The 12,587-nt window shown below is 37.6% G+C and overlaps 1 protein-coding gene across 3 annotated transcripts in view; it reads right to left on the reverse strand.

Annotated features, from left to right (window-relative positions):
- Positions 1 to 887: 887 nt before the first annotated feature.
- Positions 888 to 12,587, reverse strand: part of WASF1 (WASP family member 1) — a 67,469-nt gene continuing 55,769 nt past the window's right edge. For 2 of the 3 annotated variants that reach the window (XM_066248406.1, XM_066248405.1), the window contains exons 4-9: positions 11,087 to 11,240; positions 9,514 to 9,658; positions 7,033 to 7,205; positions 5,259 to 5,438; positions 2,981 to 3,609; positions 888 to 1,751 (exon numbers count right to left, since the gene is read on the reverse strand). In XM_066248406.1, coding sequence (XP_066104503.1) covers positions 1,594 to 1,751; positions 2,981 to 3,609; positions 5,259 to 5,438; positions 7,033 to 7,205; positions 9,514 to 9,658; positions 11,087 to 11,240 — 1,439 coding nt within the window. In that variant the 3' untranslated portion in view covers positions 888 to 1,593. The remainder of the gene's footprint in view (positions 1,752 to 2,980; positions 3,610 to 5,258; positions 5,439 to 7,032; positions 7,206 to 9,513; positions 9,659 to 11,086; positions 11,241 to 12,587) is intronic. The other variant, XM_066248407.1, reaches the window with a different exon arrangement.

Consider the following 12,587-nt stretch of genomic DNA (forward strand, 5'->3'; position numbering starts at 1 on the left):
TTTTTTTTTGCTTATGAGTTTATAGGTCAGCTGAACAGTTCCCTTGGGCTTGGCTTGTACTTGGCTGGTCTATGACGGCCTCACTTGGGATAGCTCTCTGCATGAAGTTTCTGATCTAGCAGGCTCCTGAGCATAGTTCTGTCATCTGTTATTGGCCAAAAGAAGTCTCTGATTCAAGAGTGTGGATTAGAACCCATCTCTTGATGGGAGGAGTAGGAAATTGCATTGCAAAACAAGTAGATAGAGACAAGGATAAAATTACAGTCACTTTTATAGTCATCTACCAAAACCTCATTTAGAGTTTTCTTCACACTAAATAATCTGATATAAATGCTGCTTCCCCTCCACCTCTGACTCTGGACTTGTATAAACATTCACAACTCATTTTATCGTTGTAAAATAGAATTTCAAGGATGTTAAACTGAAGTCAAGGTATGCTAAAATTAGCAAATTAAGATTTTAATTTAAGAGCGTGAGGAGTTACAATTCTTCTATAGACATTGAAACTTTTCTACAGTAGCAACAATAGTCTATGTATAACTTAACATTTGTACTCATGTGGCATATTCTTCACTCTTATGTCTGTTTTTAGGAAAATTATTTTAGGCATGACAGGAATGTTGGTATAAAGGTATTACTGGCGTTAAAAAAAATCTACCCCTCCCCCAAAATAGTACAAGGAGTTGAAAAATACTGATTTTGTGACCTTAGGGGAAAATGATATAAAAGTTACCCTCTCCACTCAACAATGTGAATCAGTTCAATTAGGAAATTAGATAGCATAAATTGATTTTTAAATCTTCATTTACTAGCTATGTATTAAGAGCCTACTTCATATTATTTGATAACCTTTCAGAAATACTTTTTTTCAAAGAACAACACCCATGAACTTTTAAAATGAACCATTTATTAAATCAGACTGTTATTCTTAACAGGTATGTAAGTTACATATATGCTTATGTCAGAGTATTTCACATGGAAATCTTTTAAATTTTTATAGGCAAGCAAAATCATACCACACGATATATAAGTAGAAAGGAGTACTGCTAAACATTCAAATAAGGCAAGTATTTAAAAACAATAAAACAATAATTAAAAAAATTCAAGCATTCCTTTAAGAGAATTCCATACTACAAGCTAAATGTACCTTCCGAGTGTATCCATATAATCAAGTCAGTGTTTCTTCTTTTAAAACATAATCAAGAAATGGAATAAGGCTCATTAATAGATACAGCTGCCCTCAAGATTTCAATCTCAGTTGCTTTCTTTAAATAAAATTCACAAAGTGCACAATTAAGATATATCAAAAAACTGAATTTGCTACTCTAACAGCTGTCCATGCTTAATACTTAGTGGTTTATTTGACCAAATTAAGTCTTTTCAGGGAAAAATAAAAAAGATAAGCCACTGTAAAACATTTAGTTTGAAATGTATGCTAATATTTTTCTTAGAAATCAAAAATTATGGAGGGGAAAGGGTTATTTATCTTAAGGAAAAGAAAGCAAAATACTGGAATGACCAAACATTTTCAAAGAACAAGCACCACAAAGGACATTTGCATTCAGTTTTGTAATATTTATCAATGCATTTTGCTTACTCCAACCAATCTACTTCATCAAATTCTGAGTCATCTTCTGAATCACTATACTCCACAGCAATCCGGCGGGACAGGATGGTGGCAACATCATTTTCAATGCGTTCATGTTTAGCTTCCTGTTCACGCTGCTCTTCCACTTTTCGTAGCTGAATACCTGACAGAGTAAATCCACACCATTCATTGCAAACCAAGATACTAAACACTAGATAGTATTAATCTTTCTGGGATAAAATCAAATACCCATGAGAAATAGTAAGAGAAAAATAAAAAGATCTATTAAAAAGATCTTGAAGGAATCATATTTAGAGAGAGGTTAATTTCTTCATTATGTTACCTGTGATATTAGATGGTTGAATTTACCAGACATCCCAGTGGATATCCACAGTTTATTAAACCATGATAATCTATTGTGCCTCCCTGCTCACCAAATCCTAAAAGGATTAACCAGATGATACTTTTTGATTATATTTTTTGAGGCTTTATTCTCCTGGGTACTTGGAGAGAAAAAGGCACTCTTATTCATTCTATACTATCAGTGCCTAGCATATAGTAGGTGTTTAGGATATGTTTCCAGAATAAATAAATGAATATGTCAGGACTTTTTTTGTTGTTACTAAGGGAAGAAACTTAGTCCTTTAAAGGCATCTGGTAGAGCAGGCAGAGCAGGTGTTGCTGAGACACCAGATGGAAAGCCTTGACACTCAAGAAGACAGCAGTTTTTTTAAGGAGTTAATATACATGTTAAATATGATAGAAGGGTATTTTTTTTTGTTGTTTTTTTTTACAATGACAGAGAGTCAGAGAGAGGGATAGATAGAAACAGACAGATAGGAATGAAGAGAGATGAGAAGCATCAATCATTAGTTTTTTGTTGTGACACCTTAGTTGTTCATTGATTGCTTTCTCATATGTGCCTTGACCGTGGGGCTGCAGCAGACCGAGTAACCCCTTGCTCGAGCCAGCGACCTTGGGTCCAAGCTGGTGAGCTTTGCTCAAACCAGATGAGCCTGCGCTCAAGCTGGCGACCTCGGGGTCTTGAACCTGGGTCCTCGGCATCCCAGTCCGCTGCTCTATCCACTGCGCCACCGCCTGGTCAGGCTAGAAGGGGGATTAACATTTTTAGAATGTTTAAATCTGATGCTTTTAATTAGTCATTCATTCAATAAACATTATATGAACCCTACTAGGTATCAAATGACTAAATGTGATATATTTTCTTGAAAATTATTCAAAATGTAAGTTGAACATAGCTTTACTTTCTAAAGACCATCTGTATAAAAATACGATCATTTGAAATTTTATAAATGAGTAAAACCTTATTCAAAAAATTACAAAGTTTCTAATGCTGCAATAGCAATGCTTTTATTGGCCCTAAGAAATTACCTTTTCGTATTGCTTCCAGAAGTACACTCCTGGCGTCGCTGATTACAGGCAGGGTTGATGGATGACGCTTTGGCTCAGAAGCAGGTACAACTTGTGATGGAGGAGACGGAGGCATTAATGGAACATGGGGACCTGGGGCAGTAGATGGAGCTGGATGTAGCCCAGAGGGAGGATGAGTAACAGCTGCAACTGTGACAGGTGATGATGGTCGAATGCCAGGTGGAGGCAAGGGAGGCGGTGGCGGGGGTGGAGGCAGCCCCTGGACTTCACCTTGCGGGAGTGGATGAACTGGTACAGTCTCACATACTGGGGCAGCTCTAGCTACCGGTGGAGAGGGCTGTACTAGAGGAGGTGCAATTGGAGGAGGAGCTGGGTGAAGAACTCCAGGGGCAATCTGCAGAGGAGCTGGAGGTGGTGGCACTGCTGGAGCTTGCAAAGCAGTGGTTGGAGGTGGCGGTGGGGGAGGTATTGGTGGGGGAGGAGTTGAAGTAATCGAAGCTCTTAATGAAGAAGTTGACAAGGCGGATGGAAGAGGTGGAGGAGGAGGTGGGGGGGTGGGGCTCACAAATACAGGTGTCCTGCCTGCAGCTGGTGACTGAGGGCGATTTTCTATCAAACCTGTAGCAGAACTGAAATGATAAAGAGATCCTAGCAAGTTATTAAAAGATAAAAAATTAACCACACAAATATAAATGACGATCAGTAATTATATCAAAGTAGATGCACTGACATGTTCCTACAAAAATCTAAAAATTTACAGCAGTATTTAGAATGAAAGGAGAACTAAAAGTTCACCAACAAGAAAATTAATAGGTGAGACTTAGTAAATTCTGTGTGGTCTCATCCTCTCATGCAACTTGCACATCCACTCAAGCAGTTTATGCTTATTTTGGTATGTAAAATGCTCAATTTTACACTGTGATGGGAATCTCTGTAATAACTCAACATTTATCCTATTACAATATTTGTAGCAATAATTGTGTCCAGTACAAAGCTGTATTTATATCGAAGCTATTAAGACTCATCATACAGTATATCATTTCATTTAAATCAGCGACAACTAATTATAAACCACAAAAGAAAATTTCAATCCTCTTTTTTCCTGAGCATGAAAAATCAAATAAGACAGTGACAGAAGCCTCATTTGATTTTTTTAAAGCTGATCTTTCTCTTTAAAAATTTATAATTTCAAAAACAATGGACAAAATTAATTTCAAAATTGCTTTATTGAAGTACTATGAGCAACTGCCTATTTCCTCTGAAATTCTTGGAATATTTTCCCTAATATCAAATTAACATTTATAATCATAGCTTTGGTTTCCATTTTTTAGTCCCTTAATGCATTACAAATTTTTTTATTTGTATTAATTTACAGTAAGTCCTTCCTTATCACTGTAGATAGGTTCAATGACTTTAAGTAAAATGACATAACAAAACCAATTTTACCACATGCTAACTTTGGTAGGTTAAGTTCTTACAGTATCTAATCAGTTTGTTTATTTTTAGTGAGAAGAGGGGAGGCAGAGAGACAGACTCCCCTATCCACCCTAACTGGGGTCCATTGGGCAAGCCTACTAGGGGGTGATGCTCTGCCCCTCTGGGCCCTTGCTCCATTGCACAGCAACAGAGCCATATTTTAGTGCCTGAGGCAGAGGCCAAGGAACCATCCTCAGCGCCTAAAGCCAACTCACTCAACCAATCAAACCATGGCTGCAGGAGGGGAAGAGAGCAAGAGACAAGGGGGGAGTGGTGAAGAAGCAGATGGTTGCTTCTCCTGTGTGCCCTGATTGGGAACTGAACCCAGAACATCCACATACTGGCCAGTGCTCTACCCCAGAGCCAACTGGACACGGCCTCTATTCAGTGTTCATCAATGTAGAACAAGATGACGCTATTCAAGGACCTACTATACTGCACATCATGTATTTCATAATAAAGCTGTAAGAATAAAATGAAATGCACTTTAATCTTTTAATTCTCACTAGTTATATTTTCCCAAGAGTGTGTCAGCTCTTATCAGAGGCTGGAAAATGACTTCCCACATGCCAAATCTGCCCCACTCCCTGTTTTTGTAAATAAAGTTTTATTGAAATACAAATGTGTTCATTTAATTATGTACATAGTCCATTGATGCTTTCATGCAACAATGGCAGAAGTGAATAGTTGTGACACAAATATATGCCCACAAAACCTAAAATATATATTTACCATGTGGGCCTTTGAAAGAAAAAGGCCACCAACCCCTCAAATAAAACATCAAGTGCTTGTGCCAACATACCTGATACAGGTGGGTATAGGTTTTGCATCTCCCGCTCCATGCATTGGAGGAGGTGGAGGTGGCTCATGTGGTCTGACCAAGACCCTTTCCTCGGCTCTAGTCAGAAGCTCACTCATCTGACTAAATGGCAAGGCAGAAAGCGAGTAAGATCCATCCATATGATCCACATATGTCTGAGGTCTAAAAAATATATACGATATCAGTATATTTTTCTTGAATTATTGGTGGAGTAAAGTGTTCTATAGTAAAGTTTATCTTTTATCAGTGCCAATATTTTAACCACATTTAAGAAACTTCTTTCAGAAATTCATTACACACTCTGCTTTTTAAAACAAAAACTGTTCATAATGCAAATTTTTCTTGCTGATTCAGGTTAATTTAATGACCATCAGTTGTTTTATTATTTCATAATATAATATTAATTCAATTCAGGATAAAAAGTATCACTTATATCATCTTATAAGCAAAAACAATAATTAACTATTAGCAAACTGCATTCAAAGCTATCTATTTCATTTTTTTCTTCACAAGAAGATGCCAATGACAAAAAGTTAGAATATAAAAACTGGAATTTTCCACCATCAGGATATCTTATTGATCTCTTAAACTTAAATGACTTCCAAATGTCAGACCCATGGAGAAAGGTCTCCTTGATGCTGGCACCACAGACATGATTAACTACATCATTTTTGTCTTGCTGGTGTTTTCAAAGGTAATGCAGCCACATCTGAGTTAAGGTAAGATTTAAGCAAAATTTTAGATATCTTGAGTATGTGAAGACACAAATATTTACTGATTATAGTACATGTTGGGGAAAAAATGGGATTTAAAAAATGTGCACAAAGCAAGTTAGAAATATTGTATTTACACTAGTGGGTCAGCTAAATACCTCAATTATTTAACAGTAATAGAAAAAAATGTTTGCTTATAGATTAATTTATTTCATTTCAATTCTCTCAGTATCTTTGTTTCAGTAATGCATATAAATAGTATCTTACATGTATATTACTCCTAAAATAGGTCAAAATATATCATACTTATGGCCCAATGATTTACATGCATTATTCAAAAGAAAACCTTAAGCTCTTTTCCATTTAAAAATCAATAACTATGATATATTTAATAGTGACTATAATCAATTATACAAAATTTCTTCACAGAATGATGCTAGTATATTTGTTATGGTAGCATGCTACTTTTATAGGGCTCCTAACCACAGAGAGAGGGACAGGTCCTGTCCTATGCTTTTGCAAAAGGAGACGAGTAATTTTGTCCTGATATATCTGAGTGAGAGATATTGCATAGAAAGGAAGTCAGAAAGAAAAGGAAACAAAATATAATCCTTTCTCAACTCCTATTTTACACACACACACACACACACACACACACACACACACACTCAGACAATAATAATTCAAAAAATATTCCAGACCCCATTCCTCTATTTTGAAATTCTAGCAGTCTGTCTGAAATATTGAGAGGAAGTTGAGACTTTATATAAAAGCTAAAACAATGTTGAAGATCATCTACTCCAACCACTGCTTTCTAAAGATGACAAAACTGAAGTCCCAGTATGATAACAATCTGCCTCAAACCAGACTTCAGTAGGCTCACAGTGTTTAGGGTTTCAAAATCATCTCTCTACTTATAGCACGGTCTGCCAGTTCAACAGTTCAGGACCTAACCCCTATAGGTATAGATATTAGAAATAACATCAGTATTTTATCATTAATTTTATTTTAAAAAAACCCAAACAAACAAAAAGAAAAGAGACCTTGTTTCAAAATGAGAGGCTGGGCCATTTGCAACTTCAATATGCTTGTGTAAGAGATTAGCATCGTCTTCGGCCAGCTCTGGACCTTGGGCCAGCTTCTGCCATTCTCTTCGCCTGTCATGAGGTGCTCTTGGCACTTTTTCTGGTTCAAGAGGACGATCTAGATTTTTTTGCTGTAATAGATGAATTGAAACAAAGCCAAATGCTGAAGCATTACATTGAAAAAAAGAGGTTGTAGCAATCAAAATAATTTAATATCAATATTGAAAAAGACAATGTTATAATATAGTAAAAGTAACAAAGAGACAGTTCATTTGTACATTCAGAGTTAAATCTTAGTTTGCTTGTAATAGTTTCTCCTTATGTTTCTTTAATCTCTAATTAAAACTGATGTACCAGATAAAAACAGTATGCTTAAGTAATAAACTGTGAGGCCAGAAACTCCTTTCACCACCTCTGCTACCATATCTATTAGATTTTGCTATAATGAATGGAATTTCTACCATTAATGGCACTGTCTACCTCCACCCAAAACCTGAAAATTTACTAAGGTATGTTAGTTATCTGGAAAGTCACCAAGTGGATGGACAATATATAAGAAAAAATCTAATTGTCTAATTAACTCATTATAACTGTATCACTCAATAGAAAACAGGGTATTTAAAAAATAAAACAAGAAGTGATTTAAATTGTGGAAGAAAGCACAGAAAGGTCTAGAGTAGGTATAACAAAACCAAATAAATGCCCAAAGGAGCCAAGCAGATAACATAAATGAAGAGAAGAGGGTATAAGATGGGGAAGACAGGCATGTCTATTTAAAGCTTTTTAGTTTAAAAACTTTAAAACCACTTGGTTGTCAAATAAAAAACACTGCTTGCAGGTGCTGTCTGGGCTGCCAGTCACCAGTTTGCAAACTCAAGCTAGAACACTGGGATACTGTCTAGTGAGGAGATAAGAATGAATTATGGGAAACTGGGGCTGAGGGAGAGTAGAGAGAACTACAGGAGAAACAGGGGTGATGAAGATAGACTGCCTCCTTCATAATTCCGACTGAATCCAACAATGCTTCCGCCTTCTGTATTTCTAGCTATCAACATGGAATAAAATAAACCGAAGCAAATTTCATCAGAAAGTGGAAAATGACAACATAGCAGTCAGATAACAGGAATTTAGTGAGAGTGTAATAACCTTTCCAAGACACTCAGAATATGCTCTATGGTTAGAAAATATTAGCTTAATCTACTTTATCAGTATCTGCACAATATCGCTTTGTTTCTTCTTACTAGAATGCCCTCCTCTTCTCTGGCCCACTTAATACCTACTCATTGTTCAAGACGCATCATAAGCTTTGTTGGTAGTGTTTACCAGCCCTGTCCTCGGTTTAAAGCAGGTGCTATTTTTGTGTACACCTCTATTATGGCACTATCACACCATAACATAAAAATCTAATTATATACTGCTTACAAAAATTAGGAAATATTTCAAAACAAATATGAAGCAATAAAATATTCCCTAATTTTTGTGAGTTGTGTAATATACAGTGTGTCCGTAAAGTCATGGTGCACACTTGACCGGTCACAGGAAAGCAACAAAAGACGATAGAAATGTGAAATCTGCACCAAATAAAAGGAAAACCCTCCCAGTTTCGGTAGGATGATACGGCAGCATGTGCGCATGCGCAGATGATAACGTAACACCGTGTATACAGCGGAGCAGCCCACAGTCATGCCAGTTGAGATGTGGACGGTACAGAGGAAAGTTCAGTGTGTTCTGTGGCTCACTAAATTCAAATCTGTGACACCAAAGTGCAACGTGAATATTGGCAGATTTATAATGAAGCGCCACCACATAGGAATAACATTACTCGGTGGGATTAGCAGTTGAAGGAAACCAGCAGTTTGGTGGAGAAACCCCATTCTGGTAGGCCATCAGTCAGTGACGAGTCTGTAGACGCTATACGGGATAGCTACCTAAGGAGCCCTAAAAAATCTGTGTGTGAGCCCACATCGAACTGCACTGAATAGGTATGAAACTGGGAGAGTTTGATTATATAGACCAGGGGTCCCCAAACTACGGCCCGCGGGCCACATGCAGCCCCCTGAGGCCATTTATCTGGCCCCCGCCGCACTTTCAGAAGGGGCACCTCTTTCATTGGTGGTCAGTGAGAGGAGCATAGTTCCCATTGAAATACTGGTCAGTTTATTGATTTAAATGTACTTGTTCTTTATTTTAAATATTGTATTTGTTCCTGTTTTGGTTTTTTTACTTTAAAATAAGATATATGCAGTGTGCATAGGGATTTGTTCATAGTTTTTTTTTAATGTCCAGCCCTCCAACAGTCTGAGGGACAGTGAACTGGCCCCCTGTGTAAAAAGTTTGGGGACCCCTGATATAGACTCAAAAAAAATAAAACTGTCAAAGTACAGGACTAAATAACATTCTATTTGTATAATAGAAAAATATAAATACATGGAAACTAACTTCAAGCTTTTGAATATCTTGTAATACCTTCTGCTTCCTCTTTTCCTTCCTCTTATCCTCTGTATCTTGCAACATTTTTTCTTTCCATAGATCAAAGAAATACGAAGGATTGGTATAAAACTTTAAACCTTCTTTACCATCATCTCTGAAATTTAAAATATCAATTAAATTATTTATTAGTAAGACTGAGGCAATCAGAAAAGTTCCTTCTCTTACATTAATAAAATAGAGCATATGTAAAACTAGTGGCAAAATAAATGAGAATACTGCACCAATAGAACATTTCTCACAAGTCAGACAGAAAATTAAGAAAAATGGAAAACCAGATGTTTTTCAGAGTTGGTGTTAACAATTTAAGGTACAAATGGACAGGCCCTGGCTGGCTGGCTCAATGGTAGAGCGTCGGCCCACCGTATTAAAGTCCGAGTTTCGATTCCTGCCCTGGGCAACAGGAGGAGCACCCATCTGCTTCTCCACCCTTCCCCCTCTCCTTTCTCACTATTTCTCTCTTCCCCTCCCATAGCCAAGGCTCCATCAGAAAAAAGTTGGCCCATGCGCTGAGGATGGCTCCATGGCCTCTGCCTCAGGCACTAGAACGGCTCCGGTTGCAATGAAGCAACAACCCAGATAGGCAGAGCATTGCCCCCTAGTGGGCATGCCGGGTGGATCCCGGTTGGGCACATGTGGGAGTCTGTCTCTCTGCCTCCCTGCTTCTCACTTCAGAAAAATACCAAAAAAAAAAAAAAAAAAAAGTACAGCTGGACAATTTTCATCCCTAACTTCTGCTGAATACCAAGTTTCCTAAAAGTTCTTTGAGAAATTCCAATAATTACAAATGGTCCTGCCAAAAATAAAAGTCTAAAAGAACAATAATATCATTTAGAATACAGAAATTATACAGGGTTTCTGCCAATTATTATCTTACTGCACTCCAAAAATACCACCTAATAGTCACTCTTTAGTAACAGAGTTATTGATAGCCAAATGACTTGCATATAGTTCCAAATAAGTAAGTATCCAAGTACCATTTTATTCAGAATATGCGTATGCATCTTAAATACCCTTTTAATAAATCATGTAAAATGACTCCAAAAAGGGCTGAAATAGTCTAGATTTTAATTTAAATGGTAAAATACATTTGAAAAATACTATACTCATTATGTAAATTTAATGCATACAGATCAAGAGTGGATAAGACAAGCAAAAATAATATTTATTTTTTGAGTGTGGTAGAATATTGAGCTCTTTATTTTTTATTTTCCATCTGATTAGAAATTAAATTAAAAATAAAATATTAACCCCTTAGCCCTTCATAGTTCTAAGTTTGCCATTGTCTTTTCTTATTAATAATACTTGTGAAAACAAGTCCCTTGCCTTCTGTATGCCAGACCTTTGGGAACTCAGTGATAAAGCAAATATCTTCTAAAAGTGGTGGATAAGAAGGATTATTTACTGGTCAGGAGCCCAGTAAAATGAAGAATGTTTGGGGATTCAGCATTTAAAGGCAGACTGTTACCTAACTGAACTTGGTCTGAGATAAATAACCAACCTTCTTATTTATTAGCCTACTGACCTATAAGGAGTGAGTATATTGAGAGGTGGAGGCTGTTCACAAACATCATACGTCTCTTGTAATGGAATAGGCAAAGTCTTGCGGTCAAAAAGCTGCTGATCTTGAATTGTAGAACTCCGGAAAGCTTTTCTCATCGTTATATCTTGCAAAGACACTAAAAACAAAAATCAACAATGTATTTTGTTTATTTTACTAAGATGATTCAACATAAGAACACATGCACATACTATATTTGTTTAAAAGTCAGCATGGCTCAGGAGGTTGTGACTGTAGTGGTTTATGAATCAGGAGCCATATTTTAAATGTTCTATCATTATATCCTATATCATTTTGTGCTCAATTTTCCCAGTCAGATGAGTCTTAATGCAACCTTTGATTTCTAAGGATCAGAGGCTCTAACAACTCCTGAAGCGCATCTGTATCTGCCAACAAACACACCTTTCCCTTTTCTCCACCTGCCACCCCCAGCCCCTACCAACATCTCTTCTTCCTTTTTCCATAATTTTTTCCCCATCCCCCTTTATTACTTTTATTTAGATTATACCAGTAACACTGAAGGAATTACTTAGTTATCAGTAGCATTCTGGGCTAAATATACTGTTGATTTCTATGCTATAATGACTAAACAAGGGTCTTTGGGTTACAACAGTCTCGACATATGATGTTTTGAGTTTACGATGCTCATGCCCATAAAAACTTAAAAATTTGAGACATAAGTGTTTCGGCTTATGCCATTAGTGTCGTACTTACAGACTACGTGGGCAACCTAGTTTGGTTGCGCATAGCGGAAGAATATGCAGTAAGCTCACGAGTAAAGGAGTTGGCATCCCCCAGTATGTTTACCTGCACCATTTTGGACTGTTAAAAGTGCAGGTGTTCCATTCATGTTAGGCTTACATGAATGTAAGTCGTGTTTCAACTTACACCGAAATTTGGGTTACAGGCCCTGGCCGATTGGCTCAGTGGTAGAGCGTCGGCCTGGCGTGCAGAAGTCCCGGGTTCGATTCCCGGCCAGGGCACACAGGAGAAGCGCCCATCTGCTTCTTCACCCCTCTCCCTCTCCTTCTTCTCTCTTCCCCTCCCGCAGCCAAGGCTCTATTGGAGCAAAGATGGCCCGGGCACTGGGGATGGCTCCTCGGCCTCTGCCCCAGGCGCTAGAGTGGCTCTGGTCACAACAGAGCGACGCCCCAGAGGGGCAGAGCATCGCCCCCTGATGGGCAGAGCATCGCCCCCTGGTGGGCGTGCCGGGTGGATCCCGGTCGGGCGCATGCGGGAGTCTGTCTGACTGTCTCTCCCCGTTACCAGCTTCAGAAAAATACAAAAAAAAAAAAAAAAAAAAAAAGGAAAATTTGGGTTACATCACTGTCGTAGGAACAGAACTGGGTTGTCACCTGAGGACCCCCTGTATATATTATACATATATAATAAGTTAAAGTTTAAAGAAAATATTTTCAAGTGCTGGGAAATCTATATTAATGTCTAATTCACTTATCTTTTATCT

This window comes from Saccopteryx bilineata, chromosome 12 (genome assembly GCF_036850765.1).
Source record: "Saccopteryx bilineata isolate mSacBil1 chromosome 12, mSacBil1_pri_phased_curated, whole genome shotgun sequence".
NCBI lineage: Eukaryota > Metazoa > Chordata > Mammalia > Chiroptera > Emballonuridae > Saccopteryx > Saccopteryx bilineata.